The 16,639-nt window shown below is 29.6% G+C and overlaps 2 protein-coding genes across 4 annotated transcripts; one reads left to right on the top strand and one right to left on the bottom strand.

Moving 5' to 3' along the window:
* The first annotated feature begins 6 nt into the window (after positions 1–6).
* On the top strand, positions 7–2,573 carry LOC111030905. 3 transcript variants are annotated; one of them, XR_002604149.1, is made up of 7 exons: positions 7–285; positions 351–431; positions 581–682; positions 771–1,128; positions 1,190–1,435; positions 1,520–1,744; positions 1,902–2,573. XR_002604149.1 is itself a non-coding variant. In XM_022310636.1 (6 exons), exons 1-6 carry the CDS (start codon positions 73–75, stop codon positions 1,528–1,530), a joined length of 1,011 nt encoding a protein of 336 aa, XP_022166328.1. In that variant the 5' UTR covers positions 7–72; the 3' UTR covers positions 1,531–2,573. The 3 variants fall into 3 exon arrangements, 2 of the variants coding, with proteins under 2 accessions (XP_022166328.1, XP_022166314.1); XM_022310636.1 differs by having other exon boundaries at positions 1,520–2,573; XM_022310622.1 differs by lacking the exons at positions 1,520–1,744; positions 1,902–2,573 and having other exon boundaries at positions 1,190–1,510.
* A 4,174-nt stretch (positions 2,574–6,747) lies between these two features.
* On the bottom strand, positions 6,748–15,053 carry LOC111030896. The gene is made up of 8 exons (XM_022310609.1): positions 14,881–15,053; positions 13,721–13,891; positions 12,008–12,204; positions 10,836–10,956; positions 10,499–10,635; positions 10,304–10,435; positions 7,209–7,277; positions 6,748–7,148 (listed from the first exon to the last, which is right to left on the bottom strand). Exons 1-8 carry the CDS (start codon positions 14,957–14,959, stop codon positions 6,966–6,968), a joined length of 1,089 nt encoding a protein of 362 aa, XP_022166301.1. The 5' UTR covers positions 14,960–15,053; the 3' UTR covers positions 6,748–6,965.
* Positions 15,054–16,639: the final 1,586 nt, after the last annotated feature.

Raw genomic sequence — 16,639 nt, 5'->3', positions numbered from 1 at the left:
TTATGTATTAGTATGTAATGTACTACATTGTACGAAACTACGAACTATTATAACTATTTATTTTTCGCGAAAATGCCGAGAAAATGCTCTGTAAATGGCTGTACGGGATTATCAGAGGGAAAAAAAAATACTTTATTTAAAAGGCCAAAAGATGTGTCTGGTTTAAATGCTTGGAATGAGGCAATTTCAAATGCCAATGGTCAAAATTGTTTTGCTACATTTGTTTGTGAAAAACATTTTAGAAATGAAGATATTATTTATGAATATGCTAATCATCCAAATAATGTAAGCAATATTTTCATTAATAAATAATTAAATTACAAATAAAATTAAGTAGGTACTAATTACAGATGAACGGAGAAATGAAACGCACTATACCTCAATTAAGGCGTGGTGCTGTTCCATCAATTTTCTCTTCTTACATTGGTGAAGTAAGTATGATAGTCGATAGACGATAGTCATATTAAGAATGTAAAAATTGGTATATTCATCTTTATAGTTTAAATGTATTAACTAAAAATATATTAATTATTCAATTAAAAATATGATAAGGTAGGTACTACTATATTTTAAATTTCAGCCCTTAGTTATTAAAAAAAACAGACCATCATGCAGTAAACAGTTAATATGGAAAGATATTCCTGCTACTATATCTGTGAATGATGTTAGTGAAGCTATTCAGGTACATTTTTATTTAACCAACTATTAAAATAATTATAAATGGTTCTACACTTCTTTTTGCATAAATATATTTGTATTTTGCACTATAGAAATGTGAACATGTACCTGAAGTAAACACCTTTGACAATCTTTTAAATGTGTATAAACATTTGAAATTACCAATGGTTTGGTTGTCATATGGAAATGTGAAAGCAGTGACATTTTATTTATTAAGACATACATTTAATGGTGAACAACTTATTGCTACAATTGAAAAACAAATAACATTTACGTCTGAACATGAAATTGGATTTTACATAATGAACAATTATCCTATAAATTATAACAATCTTGGTTTAGGTTATAAATTGGCTTTTCCACTTAATGAAAAAAATATTGTAGAGTCAATTGAACATTTTAATAATAAAATAGTTTGCTGTGGTGGTCCTCATGCATCTAATTTTTCTGGTAGTATTTATCATTATATTTTATGATTGCCTGATAAGTTTTGTAAAATATTTACTTTTAGGTATTCAAATTAAAACTGCAACTCTAGGATTCAATAATATATGGCGCCATGTTAAATGTTCAATGATTATTGATTCTAACAAAAGATGTAAGTTTTGTGAAGGTTTATATTCAACATTTAGAGTTTATAAAAAAAGATCTTTGGAAGCAAAGTCCAAATATATAGGGCCAATTCTTACTCCAAACCGCAAAAAGAAATATTGTGACATATTAAAAAAAAAAAAAATTTACAAAAATCAAATTCTAGGTAAGTACCTAGTTGTATACTGTTTTTTATGAATCACTTTGAAATTTATTTAATAATGTAATTCTAACTTTAAAAAATGTGCAGATTGCGATTAATAGTTGAAAAAATGAATAATGAATTAAAACAAATTCACCTACAAACAAGAGAAATGAGTGATTCTTCGGTGAAATTTGTATTAAATAATTGTAAATTAGGAGAGTCACAGAAAACCATTATTCATGAGATAATTACTGCAAGTAAATCAGAAAATCCAAAATGTAGAAGGTACAGCGAAGATTGGATTTTATTATGTGTATTATTAAAAATTCGGTAAGAATCAATAAATATTGTATTTTAACACTAAGTTCAATGGATATTATCTAAAGTAAATTCAAAATTAAATTATAAATAAATAACATTTAAAAATAAATCAAATCAATCGTACACTGCATGCATGATCATACATTTTGTTTATATTATTTTATAGCTCGCCAAGTACCTATACATTTTTAAGGGAGCAGCATATTTTACCATTACCATGTATTCGTACGATAAGAAGATATCTTTCTCTTGTAAAACCACAATGTGGTTTTGATGATAAATTTTTTTTACTTTTAAAAAAGAAAATGGCTTTTTTAAGTAAAGAACAACGACACGGAATGCTCATTTATGATGAAATCATATTGCGAGAGAGCATTGATGTAGATTCAAAAACATTGACTTATACTGGAATAGAGAATTTTGGTCAAGATTTTGAAACTTCTGGTCTAAAAGCAAACTATGGACTAGTAATTATGTACCAAAGTTTATGTGCTAATTTTTCACAGCCAATAGCAGTATTTGCTTCTAGAGGACCAGTTAAAGGTGTTAATATTTTATTTTCTAGGAAATATATTTGTTATTTGTAAAAATGTAAACACATTTATGTAAGTTATGGTGTAAATTTTAACTTATGGTGTTTTTTGTGAATAAATTTGTGTTATGGTCAGTAAACAAATGTGGATAAAGTTAAGTAGCATGTTTTAGTGTTGTTGTTGTGTAGTTATTAGTTAATGTGTGGGTTGACTGGGTACTAGCCACTATAGGTATACCTACCCAACTAGTATGTATTTCTATTTTAACAAAGGGTTTCAGTTAATTATTGAAAATATATAGATAATGTGTGTTTTAATAAATTGTTTTTTTTTTTTTTTTTAGTACCTTCCTACTAAATGAAAACAAATAAACGTATATTTTATTTATCTTTATTTTAATTTTAATTTATGTGAATGTATGTTTAACTTCGTGTTTATTGTTGGTAACTGGTAAGTTTTAACAAAATGTGTACATATTTCTTGTTGTATTATATTATTTGTTTATTATTTAACTAAATGTCTTCACTCATATAGGCATAGTTCTATCTCAGTTAGTAATAAAAGCCATTAGCCTCCTTGAAAATTGTGGAGCAAAAATTGATGGAATCGTATCAGATGGGGCATCTACAAACCGTAAATTATGGGTAGAATTTGGAATAAATGGTACAATGAATGATGTGAAAAATTCATTTATTCATCCTTTAGACGACAGTAGAAAGATATACATGTTTTCAGATGCCCCACATTTAATAAAAAATGTGAGGAATCGACTAGTCAACAAAAAATCTTTAAGGGTACACTATATATTTTTTTAAGGAATAATATTATAATGTTTCAATGTCTTAACTAACATAATTTTTCTTTTCTAGATTTCTCCCGAAAAACCATATGTTAGGTGGAGTCATTTCATAGACGTCTATGAAAAGGACATTGATAGGGACTCTGCATCTCCCACAAAAATATGCCCTAAAATTACTAAGAGACATTTGTTTATTGACAGTTTTTCAAAAATGTCTGTGAGGTTAGCGGCTCAGGTAAGTATTAAGAATAATAAAATATTAATTACCTAGTTAAAGTAATTTAATTTAACAATACATTTTGGTTTAATACTTATTATAATATTTATAGGTTCTAAGTGATTCGATGGCTAAAGGTATCGCATTTTACCGAGACCATGAAGGCATTGATTCATTAAAAGATAGCCATGAAACACAACAATTTGTAGACATTTTTAATAAAACATTTGATGCACTCAATCGCAAATACCCAGCTGAAGGAATCAGAATTAATAGTCACGATTTTGATGTTTGTTTATTTATCTACAATTTAAAATTTAAAAATGTATACCTAACTGCATGATTATTCAATTATTCATAGGTATTAAATGAAACATACACTTGGATAAATGCATGGGAAAGTAATGTTAAGAATAAATTAATTCCAGAAGAGGAATATCTTACAAAAAATACAGCTGAGGGATTAAGAGTTACAATAAGATCTACCATAGAGTTATCTACATATCTTTTAAAATAATGTGGATTTAAATACGTTTTATCCTCAAAAATGAATCAAGATCGATTAGATGTAAGGGCAACTATTAAATATATAAATTACATCATTATATAATTTATTTTACCCATAGCAATTTTTTGGAATGACACGTCAAGCAACAGGACCGAATGACCATCCAACAACTCCTACATTTTTGCAAGTTTATAAAATGCTTTCTCTATATTCAATTTTAAAACCCCCAAAAACTGGAAACTGCAAAATTTTAGAAAAAAATACACCAAAAATTACAATGGATGATATAAAAAGTATTTTTGTTGAAGATAGTGTTTATATATCTGAGAAAATATTAAAATTACAAAATAAGCTGGATAGTATACTAACAGTTGAAGAGTTGGAAGTTGAAGATGTTTTTGAAAATAATATACATAATTATTGCACTCCATATAAAGCTCAAGTCTTAGATTGTGTAATATATTACATCAGTGGTTTTGTTTGTAAACATATTTTAAAACATACAAAATGTGTTGTATGTATAAATGCAATTAAAGGTTAGTAGACATTATTACGATTGTTCATTATCTAACTTAAAATAATTCAAAGTAAAAATGTACTATTCCTTTTTTATATATTAATTAGTATTAATTAAAATATTTTTAGGAAAAACGTATTCAAGCAAATCTGAAGCAGCTTTTACAAATATAAAATCAAAGGGAAAATTAATTCATCCTAATGAACATTTCTATCAACTAATTGTAGCCATAGAAAATTCTTTTTCAAAAAACTGTAACAAGTCGTCAGTATTTGAGGACACGTTTGATGATGTTCTGGATAATAGTTCCGGATTATTAATATTTCCATGTAGTGAACATAAAAATGAAATTTTAATGTTTATTCTAAAATATTATATCACAACAAGAATGCGGCAATATTGCAATATTGAAAATAACAACCAAAAAAAATTAAATTCAAAGAAAAAGAAGTCTGCCAAATTAGTTATAACTTAATAATTGCTTTTAATTTACTATTATTTTCAACAATAGGTACTTTTAAATTATATCCATATAAAGTGTATATTATGTACTTTTTTTTTTAAATTTATTTAATTTGAGTATATAAATATAAGTTTTATAAGCAAAAGTTATTAAAGAATTAATAAAAACTTAAAACAGTAATTTATTAAATATTTAAATGCATGATACAAATAACTAGTTGATAGGTAGTTATTTCTATCATGGATAGGTACAAGGATATTATTTTTATTTTTATTTTTTTAAAGGTAACGATTTACGATTAACGATGATCAGTGATGGGTCGTCTACTCGTCTCACTTCAACTAGCACGAAATACGAATGCATATTAACACTGAACAAATAACAATAAGTATCCCATAATATAATATATTAATTAATTAATATTGTATAATGTATTAATATTTCTGAGAATGGATCATAGATGGCGTTAAAATCGCGCTCGAACCAGAAGCGTTACACTGTTGTACCGTTGATAACGATCTCGTTTCCAGTCCTGTATATCTTAGTCCGTGCTGGACACACATATACAGTAATATAATATTATATTATTATGTAACTACCCGCCTTATCGCACAATGAGCAACGTTAATAAGACGGGCAGGCCGTCATTACCGCCGGTCATTAGTAAACCGTTATCGAATAAACCAAATAATAAAACTATTTCAACACAAATAAGCAAACCTAAAAATGCATATCTCTCACAACCCATTCTCCTTAGTCGTTCTAAGGTACCTAAAACCACTACTTCTACCTCCTCCCCTAGTTCTCCTACACCGACTACATCAATATTATCATCATCGGCGTCTCCTGCTTCCAGCATTATCAACAACCAAGTAATAAATACTAACAAAAACGCACAAAATGTAACCGTAATTACGCGTCCGCGGCAGCCAATGTAAACCATCCCAGCAGAGAACAAGCACTTGTGTTCAATTCAAAAGACGGTATACCCCAAAGAGATTATATTGTCGCCATAGGCAAAGTAATCCCGCCTAAAAATATTGTTTTTGTATCTCGCATATCGAATAACCGCTTTTGTATCTTTCTTTCAACCAAACTCACTTCTAGAAGCCACTCAAACGATTGCAATTAACGAGCATGTAATACAAATACGCAGACTTATTAATCCTGCTAAGAGGATAGTCATATCCAATGTCTGCCCGTCTATACCTAACCATGTGATACTTGACGCGCTCAAAAATATCAATGTTAACCCTGTATCCGAAATTTCCTACCTCAAAGCAGGCATCAACATTGAGGGCTATGAACACATCTTAAGCTTTCGCCGATAGATGTTTATTAAACATGGAGACACACCAAATCTCCCTGGATCTTTGTCACTACTTCACAATCAAACTGAATTTAGAGTATTCTTCACCGATGACAGAATCACATGCTTTTTATGCAAATCCACTGGCCACACTTCTAATACTTGCAAGAAAACAATTGTCAACCCCCGAACCTCTACCATACATAACCTACCCGATTCTGTGGAAGAACCACCCTTGGATGATCTTGCCTCATACCCCCTATGCCTGACACTATAGAAACGAATGTCACCCCTTCCCCAATAAAAAATCCTAATACCCCTTACTTACCCACCCACTCAATGGAAGGAATATCAGAAGACTACCTAGCAAACGAAACCTCTCAGCCAACCCCCATAACAGTACTGAAATAACCGAAAACCATCTCAATCTTCCCAGTGTACCACAAAAAAGGCCCCTTTCTGACGTCGCATCTCTAGCAACACCTACCTCTCCCCCTCCGGAAAACTATATATAACTTTGTAGTATACAATTTTCAATTTGTATAGCTAAGGATAGAAAATGTAAAACAAGGTTCCACTTGAGCAATTTTTTCCGTAACTAAAAAATCTAATAGTCACATAAATACAGTTATTTTTTTTACAGATATTTAATGTTCAAATATGTCCTAATTACGTATTAACACAAAAAATGACGATTTTTGTCAATAGTAAGTAATAACAATATGAAATATCCTAGGGCAGGCTACATTTGAATTCGATGATATAAAATCATAGTATACGAAAAACGGTTCTAAGACATCGCATTACTAAGAATATTAATCATATACATATATAGACAATATGATTAATTAATTGTACCTAATTACAGTCTAAGACAATAACAATTAATGCATGTGTTCAGAAGCCGTGTAATTCTGCGGGCAACTCTTTGGATCCGTTTTACCGTTGAAACCGTTTACCATCATATCAAATGTCGAGTACTTTCCACATCCACATTTATCATCTCGATCGACTAAATCTATATAACTACCTACAAATCCGTTTGCATATTTTTTGGTAAATGCACCCTACAAATTAAACAAAAATATTAAATAACTTTTATTATATTAAACATTACAAAGTATTACTTTTTTATACAGTATATCCGAGTCATCGACACACCATTTGTTTATTTTGTCATCTTCGTTTTCACAGTACTGTAAACATTTATACAAAATATTTTAATAAAATTATAGTTTTAAGTGTATAATGATTAATAGTAAAACTAGACAAAAAATATATAAATCGGTGAAAGTAAATTACCGAATGAGAAGGTACGTATTTCATATATACTAAATTTTCTGATCAAATATTTTTAAATCTGACACTGGAAAAATTCTTACTTCTTAGAAGGTAACACGATTTATTGATAAGTAAATATTAATGATCATTGGTTGACGAGGAATACCTTTCATATTTATTTAGAAAAATGAAAACTCTAAAACATGTATACATGTATAATACAGCATTACCCCGATATATTTTAATTAGTTGAGACCTGATTGTGATTTCCTCGGTACATGCAAAGTTTCACCAAGGAGGGGTAGGAAGGAAGAGATTAAGAATTAGATTTTGTATCTGTTATGCAGTGTTTAGCAGCACTATCTACGATCTTCGAGAAGGTAGAAAATGAGTCAGATAAAGGGAGATTAGTAGGTATGGATGAAATCAAATCTTGAATAATACGAGAATAAGTAGTCCAATCAGCCCTATTAAGATTAAATTTACAAAGTGACTCAGCAATAGGATTTTGAAAAGGGGCAGTCGATTGGGTACTACGGAAATGGTTACAGGCAGTTACGAACACCAGTACGGGGAAATGATCACTGCCATGACGATCATCGAGGACAAACCAAGATAAAGACCAAATGAGATTTGGAGAGCAAAAAGATAGATCAATGGCAGAAGCCGGAGAATCATGGTGCCCAACATGAGTAGGACAACCATTGTTAAGAATACAGAGACCTAGGGAACAAATTGAGTCATGAATGAAGTTGTCGCGACGTGATAACGAAAGCGAGCCTCAGGCGGGATGGAAGAAAGCATTAGTCACCACCCAGAAAGGAATAGTTGCGCCGGACGAGACCAAAAAGCGAATCCTTGACCGCAGCAGGGATATTAGAATCGCTTGGAATATATCAAGACCATATAGTTATGAATGAGGACGAGTTCATGAAGAACACCTAAGCACCGACAATATCTATTTTAAAATTTAGAAAACTATTAAGGATGGCCTCAAAAATAGTGACTGACCTTGACCTAAGAGAGTTGTGAATTAAAATTGCGGCACCACCATAGCCATCTTGGCGATCTGATCTGTAACTGGCATAATTAGGAATATTAATTGAGCGAGTAGGTAATAGCCAGGTTTCCGAAAGGAGGGCTATATAACATTTATTGCTGGAAAGTGCATAATGAAGAGTGGGAAGGCGGGCAGTTAAGCTTCTGACATTCCATTGAAGGATATTAATAGGATTGATCAAATTGATAGGACTTTGGGAGTTAGACATTAAGAGAGAACTAACTATCTTTCGTAGGAGAAACGATAAGGAGAGAGTTTAAGGTAGATTCAATTAAAGATTGGAGAGCAGAAGGAGAAAAAGGTGAAAACATCGTGGGAGAGTTTATAAGAGCATCTGCTAAAATATTGGATACGGAATGAACCAAAGAAAAATCAGTAACATTGTTACCAGGGGTCTGAGCCTGCGATGAGGAATGATTTAAATAGCTTCCGTTAGGGGGGAATAGCATGACCTAGAAAGAGGAGGGAAATTGCTTTTGGTGGGGGTACTGGACGAGATTTGGCTTTAGACTTTTTGGAGTTAAAAAAGTGATGACTGTCATTGAGATTATAGGATAATACTCTACGTACCGTTGAATTAGAGACATTAGACTGTCTAATTGTTACATCTGAATACTTAAAAGCTAAAGAAGAACATTTATTTTTTTTTAAAGGACTGCATCCTGATAAGAGATGTTTTCGATGGCCATAATCTTCTTAATTTCCTTCACAGAACACTCGTGGCACCTGCGATCAGTGGCCAATTTTGCTGAGATGACAAAATAGACAAGAAGGGTCGGTGGCAGAGACGTTGGGGCAATCGACTAAGGAGTGTTTGACGCCTCCGCAATTACTGCACCTGGGATCACTGGGACAGAATTTTTGGGTATGGCCAAAACGGAAACAACGGTTGCACTGAACTGGAGAACGAACCCTCGCAGAGACTTCAAACATCAAATTGAATACTACAGTAATGTGTTGAGGCAGTCTGGGAGAAATAAATTATAATTCAACCAGGCGAGTGGAAGTAATAATGCCATTATTCTTGACTGTAATACGTCTGAAGCTTTCATAATTACTCAGAACAACCGTGACAATAATATTACATGACTATGTCAATGAATATCGTGGCAATCTAATAAAAATTAAAAACTTATTTTTTTAAATTATTTTTTGTGTATTTAAATATTTTACTGACTGCATTGAACGCCGTTTTTCTTTATTTGAATCTCTAACGTAAAAGTACGTCTTTAAAAAAAGAAGTTTTTTCAACCAATTATTTTAATTTGATGTCATTGTATTTAACATGGGCACAGCCTCACAGCGAACGTGATTAATGGATTTAAATGATAATACTAATGGATATAATCAATACTGATGTGTATTCTATAAATGTTTTATTTATGTATACAAATTGAACGACCTTCACATTGCGGGCAAAATTACACAATGTTAAACTAGAATTACCATGACATGAAAAAGTAACAATTAAAAAAAGCAGTTTCTACTGAATTAAATAGTAATTTTTCAAGAAATAATCAATTTTGCGAAGAGGCAACGACATAATGAGTAATTCTATACACACGACAATACGTCATACACGTATTTATAACATAGTGCCTTTGTTCATCGGTATTTAAGTACCCGAAAATCTTATCTACTAGCCATTAGGTTACGCACACAACTATACAGCCAATTCACAAAATATGTATGTTTTATATTAAAATCATCCATGGTCAGTCAGTGTAAAAAGCAAGCGAGTAAAGTGTTTTGGAAATAATATTATTTTATGTCCTCAGTCCTTTAAATTGGAATTAGATTTTTGTACTGATAAAAAACTATATGAACTGCAATACTTATTTATTAAACGATGGATATTATTTTAATTTAAAATTTTTATACCTCGTTATATGATATTTCACAAGGCTTGAAATTTTCAATTTCATTAGGTTTCGGTTTAGGACTTATTAAGAATTCAAAATATATTTTATCCTTTGCAATGGTTGAATTTTCTAAAGCAGCACCAAATCGATTCTGAAAATAATCATAATATTTTTAATCTTTACTTTTTACTAATGTGGTTGATACAAATCATACTAGTGTCACTATGTCTGAATTTGATGAATCCATAGGAGTAATTCCACCATGTAATAAATCTTTAGAACAATCATTAAAATTAAGAAATTCAATTAAATAGAAGTCCATAATTGTATTCATATCTGATAAATCCATATCTAATACAAAAAAACATAACAAATTATAATACATTTGTGTTTGAATTTTTGGTTGGTTGTATAATAAAGATATCTGTTACATCTGAAAAATCCTTATAATAATTTAAAACATTTGGTGTTACTATATACTCGTATATATTTGCAATTTTAGTTCTACTGATTTGGTTTTAAATGTTCAATTCACAAGGTGATGTACATACCATTTGCATTTTCTATTAAAGATCTAGCACTCAAATACATCCCAATTTCCAAATCAGGATTAATATCTTTGAGAGCCTTTAAATACGAAACAAACCTCTGAAGGAAATCACCAACAAGTTCCTAAAGATAAATCATTATTGAGATTGGTAACTATAAAATCACAATACAAAATTTTTAACTAAATTATAAACTTATATCTAAAAATGTAAATGTATCAATGTGTGTATTGATATTTGATTATTATATTTAATGAAAGTAAATGGGTATATGTGATGATAAAGTTGCTTTATACATAGGTACATGTATTAAATGTCTTTATTACTTTGATTTTATTTACATTAAAGGATTACAGGGTAAGAGGACGAAAGCTCAATAACTTTTTTGTACAAGTCCAACGTCAACGTGTAAATTATTTATTCATTATTGGTTCAATGTATAAAACACGTTTTCATAAGAGATAACATTGATAACATTGAGAACATTACAGAGATTCCAACATAAGACAGGAATATTCAATTCATGTCTCAGTGCAAGGAAAATCCCAAAGCAATGGGAGCGCGATCAGTTAGTACTTAGTACTCCTCTGAATAAACCTGAAGCACGAAGGGATTCCCTCTTCGTGCAGACCACTGTGTCAGCTGAACTACGTTGAGGAAATCGTGTAATCTCCCAATCAACAGGTTGGATAAACACATAACATACATTTGGAGCACTTTTAGAACAGACAGTTTGTTAGTGAAGCTTGCAGAGCAGTTTAAGTAGTTCGACAAAGACAAATATGTCACATTATGCTAGAACCAGCGGTGAATTGGCTAGCCGTTCAGTAGTTTTCCGATGATGAACTAACCCAGAAGGAATAAAACGAAAGACAGCATCGAGAAGTGGAACTAATCAATCTCAAAACATTTATCTATAAGCTTCGAAGTCTACTGCAACATAATAAACAATATTATATTGCATAATAAATAAATAATAAATGCACACCCTTCCTAGAAGTTGTGTCCAAAGTACTGAATCTAAAATGCCAAATCAAATATTATTTTTAATATATTACAATTTTCTCAATGATAAAGTATATGATTCTATTTAGTCATAGTATATTTATTATGAATGTACATTTAGTAGATGCCTAAATAAAATTATTCATAATATGGGTATGTACTGTACTTACTTTTATAGCAGGTTCAATTCCATGCAAAATCAACCCTTTAACTGGATAATCGCGAATAAAATTTTGCATCTGTTGAGCAATTTCTGCAAATTTCCCTTCATAAAGTAGAGAATAAAACTCGTCTACAGATGAATGTGAATAAAATAAGAACACATGGTGTGCCCTATTCTCGTAGTCTATGAGTGATCTTAAACGTTCTGTACAAAATATCATAAATAAACTTCAAATACTGTGGATCATAATTATATTGTTTATTTTATTGTCAATTAGTAGGCTCAAGTTAAACTAAATTTTTCTGTAAACTTATGACTTTATGTTATTATTTGGTCTTTTCAAGTAAATCTAATTATTATTATATTACATCATGAAATTATTTTATACATATTTAAACAAACAATAACGATAAAGGTTGTTATTTTGTTTTACTTCAAAAATATTTTCATGATGATTTAAAATATTAAACTTTATATTGGTACCAATTGCATTTTCAAAACATTGAGACTCATTTAATAACATAATTGAATATTTATTAAACAAACCAATGCACACCGTCATTTTTGTTAATTATGAGTCAATACCGACTGACACATTAAAAAATATCAATATTATGACGTGATATTCACTTTGTACGGCCAACGAATGAAAGTGCGAAACGCGGACTTTTGTACGGCCTGGTAAAAAGGAAGGTACATTGCAGAACGTTCATACTTTGTACTGTTATATACATAAAGTATAAATTATAAATCTAAGTTATATACCTAAGTAGTAAGTAAAACCAAACTTTATATTATAACGAAACATCAATCCATAAAATATTTTACTATACCTAAAATAAATAATTTAGATAAACTTGTAATACAATCGTAATTTATACACGTATATTCGTACAATTGTACATTACATGGATTTTAAAAGGCCTAACACAAATGTCACAAAAAAAAATAATGTTGTATTATATGTAAGTAATAGTACCTATGCTGTTTATGAAATATATGTACTTAATATTATGTAATATTTTTATATAACAATAACAATATATATCCACAATAGTTAAAATAATATACACAGTTAAGAATAAAAAATTAAATATTTCAACGATGAACGCAAATGATAAGTATTTAACGTAGGTATCTCGATTGTGAAATACACTATGTGTATATATAATGATAAACTATTATCGATGTATAATATGTACCCATGATTTTAACAAATAATATTTATGATTTTTTTATAAAATGGTTCACATAATATAACATATAGTATTATTTACTTACTAACTTAGGTAAACCACTAATAATTACAATATGCACCTTACGTATATAATAACACAAAGTGTCGGCTTCTGCAATGTACCATTTTACCTGAACGTACAAAGTGTCCGCGTTATGCATTTTTAACAATTTACAGTACAAAGTGACAGTTTACCGCATGTGGTGGTACCTCATTATTATAACGATATAAAATACCCATAAAGATAAATTTCATCAGTTTACTAGGAACATAATAGTATAACAGGAAAAATATTATGACGTATACCTTATTATAAATAATGAAATTATAACTAAATTACTAAAATAGTAACTAAAATCATAAATTCTACACTTCAAACATATTCAAACTTTATTTTTGAATATACCAATTTTATAATAAAAAATACATTGTAATAAAAATATTAATATTTATTTATTATCTATATTAATATTTGTTTTTTACCTAATCCGTACTTCGGGTCGCTTGGCTTGATATTATAGTTATATACAATTCCAAGATAAACAAAAGATGAGCAATGTTTTGGAAGTTTTTCTATCTTCACTACATCTTCGTGACATTTTTTACCATCTTCTTCCATTTCGCCTAAATACCTACATGATGAAATGCCAAGTTCTAAAAATACAAAAAAATATATATTATCATACTTTCATACTTATCTAAAAAAAACACCAACAAACATAACTAAATACTACTAAAAAGGATCTTCTCATAATGCTGGAAAGGGGAGGTTTTGCCCAACACGGGAATATGAGAAATCGAATGAATATCGAATGTCGTAAAATTTTGAACTTCAATAAAAGTCGAATTTGACATTCCGGTAGACATTTATTTTCTGATAAAGTTAGACAAACCTATGAAGTATCTTGTATTCAATATTCAAATTTTAGATTTAAAACGAAATATTTTGTCAAATTTCGAACTTTAAATGGCTATGAAAAAAAATTGTGACCATGTTAATTGAACATTTTTCAACCGATATTGTAAAAATAAATTAAGCGTCTTTGTATGAAATGTACAACATTTTTGACCCAACAAATACAATTTTATCGACAAAAATTAAAAGAAAACTAACAAAACACGAAATTTTCTTATGCGTATAAATATTTTAAAAGAGACTCAATATTTCAAAAATGTTATGATGCGTAGAATTTGGTAATATAAACGTTTAAAATTTACCCACAAAAGCTCATTAGGTATTTTAAATTACCGAAATACATTTCAACTTTTACCGTCCTACATATTCGATTTTACACAATTGCATTTTGGGTGGCATTTTAATCATAGTCGATAGTTCAAGACACGAAAAGTGGCTGGTGACCCACGCACGACACACGCGCAATACCCAACACATTACACATTGGTTCACTGACTGTATAGTTTCCTATAGTATTCTCTTGACATTGCACAGTAAAGTTGAACCACACATCGTTCTAGTTGTCATCATTTTTTTTTTCATTTGACAAGTAAAAAACACAAAAAATACAATACCTAACGAATACTTGTAGGTTCCTGTTACATATGAGTATTCTTTTATTTTCATTTGATCTTTCTTATTTTTCATTATGTAATTAAGAATATAATTTTAGTTAGTTTTAATTTACCAGATGCTGAAGTCAGGCTGACCAAAATGCATAGATGTAATGAAACAATACAAATATTAACCGCTACTAAACTATTCATTTTATTATTAAAAATGCAAAATACAATGTTATGGTGAAATAAAATACATTAAAACTTATTCAAGATATACATGCATGTTTAAAATAGTTTTTAGTTATATAGGTACATTTTTGGTATTTGAGTAATATACATTTAACTAGCGATCGCAATTGTGTACATAATTACATATTTAGAAAAATAAATAATGACTATTTGTTACTATGATAATTTATTAATCCCATAACCCTCTCTTTATTTTGAACATCTCATCAATTTTACTGTTAATTGAGCGTTGAAAGTATGAATTAATTATGCGTGACATCAAAAGTTTCAAAACTGCCTGTGGCCTCCGTTTGTCATCATCATTATCACTCGTAAAACCCCTTCTCGAATTCTGTGTGGTTGTTTGGCACCCAAATAAATATATAAAATAATAATTCACAGTTTTCCATAAAAATATTTATAATGATCAACAATAATAGATACATTATTTTATATTTTATATACCTATAGATTTAATGTATATATATTATACTAGCTAAATTACCCGGCTTCGCCCGTGTGTATTTTTGTTTTTTATCATATTTACAATATATCCCTATAACTTCTCAGAACAATGCTTATCAACATGAAGGACAAAAATGATAAGTTGCAGATAGCTAGAAGATCGCGGGCAGCCGTGCCGCACGGGTACAACACGATTGCGAACGTTTTACCCTTTTTATAACACGATTGCGAACGAATGACGCTTATCAGAGAATTTGTTTTTTTAGCCGAAAAACGAACGATTGCGAACGTTTTCATAGACTACGTTGCCTAGTTTATATTTCTGAATATTATGTTTTGTTCTAATCTATCGTCGGCTTTTCTCTTACAATTCTCTCTTCTTGATACGTATTGTTTTCGATATCCTCTAGGTATATATGATTGTATACATTAATAGAGCATAAAACACAGTATTATTCAGAAATGTTTGAATATGAATATTGAATAACCTATATATTATTTGTATTAGGTATATCAAAAAATAAATATCATAACGATTAACAAATTATAGTGTCAAAAATACCCAATTATACATACTCATTACTTACTATTTATACAATATGCAATATGTCTATAATTTAACAGCGAGAATGTTACATGATAAACAGGTACCTGTAAATCAAAACGTAACAATAATCGAATGTAATAATTAATAATTACAATATTCAAGGTAGTAATAAAAATGTCAAAAAACACAGATAATTTTACAAATTGATTAAATAAATCAGTTTATAATTTTTGAATAATGAAAGACACATTGACTTGAATTTATTGGATGCATTCTGCGTTTTTGCATGTATTTTTGTTCAAAATAAAATTTTTAAATAATACCATGTATTTGTACATAATATTATTTCCGGTGTAACACCCCCATGCAGTGTGTATTTAAAAATTAATGTATTATAATATCCTTACTAATATCCAAATGCGAAAGTAACTCTGACTGCCGGTAGTCTTTTACTCCTAAACCACTGAACCGATTTTGATAAAATTTGGTACACAGATAGATTAGTCCTTGGGAAAGAACATAGTCTAACTTTTGAAGCCTTTTACATCAAAATCGGTTCAGCGGCTTAGACGAGAATGCTTTAGAGACAGAGAAAGTTACCAAATAATCTCTTATAAATAAAAAAAACAAAGATGTTCAGAGACATG

This window comes from Myzus persicae, unplaced genomic scaffold (assembly GCF_001856785.1).
Source record: "Myzus persicae strain clone G006 unplaced genomic scaffold, MPER_G0061.0, whole genome shotgun sequence".
NCBI lineage: Eukaryota > Metazoa > Arthropoda > Insecta > Hemiptera > Aphididae > Myzus > Myzus persicae.
This window is presented reverse-complemented; position numbering and strand designations above follow the sequence as displayed.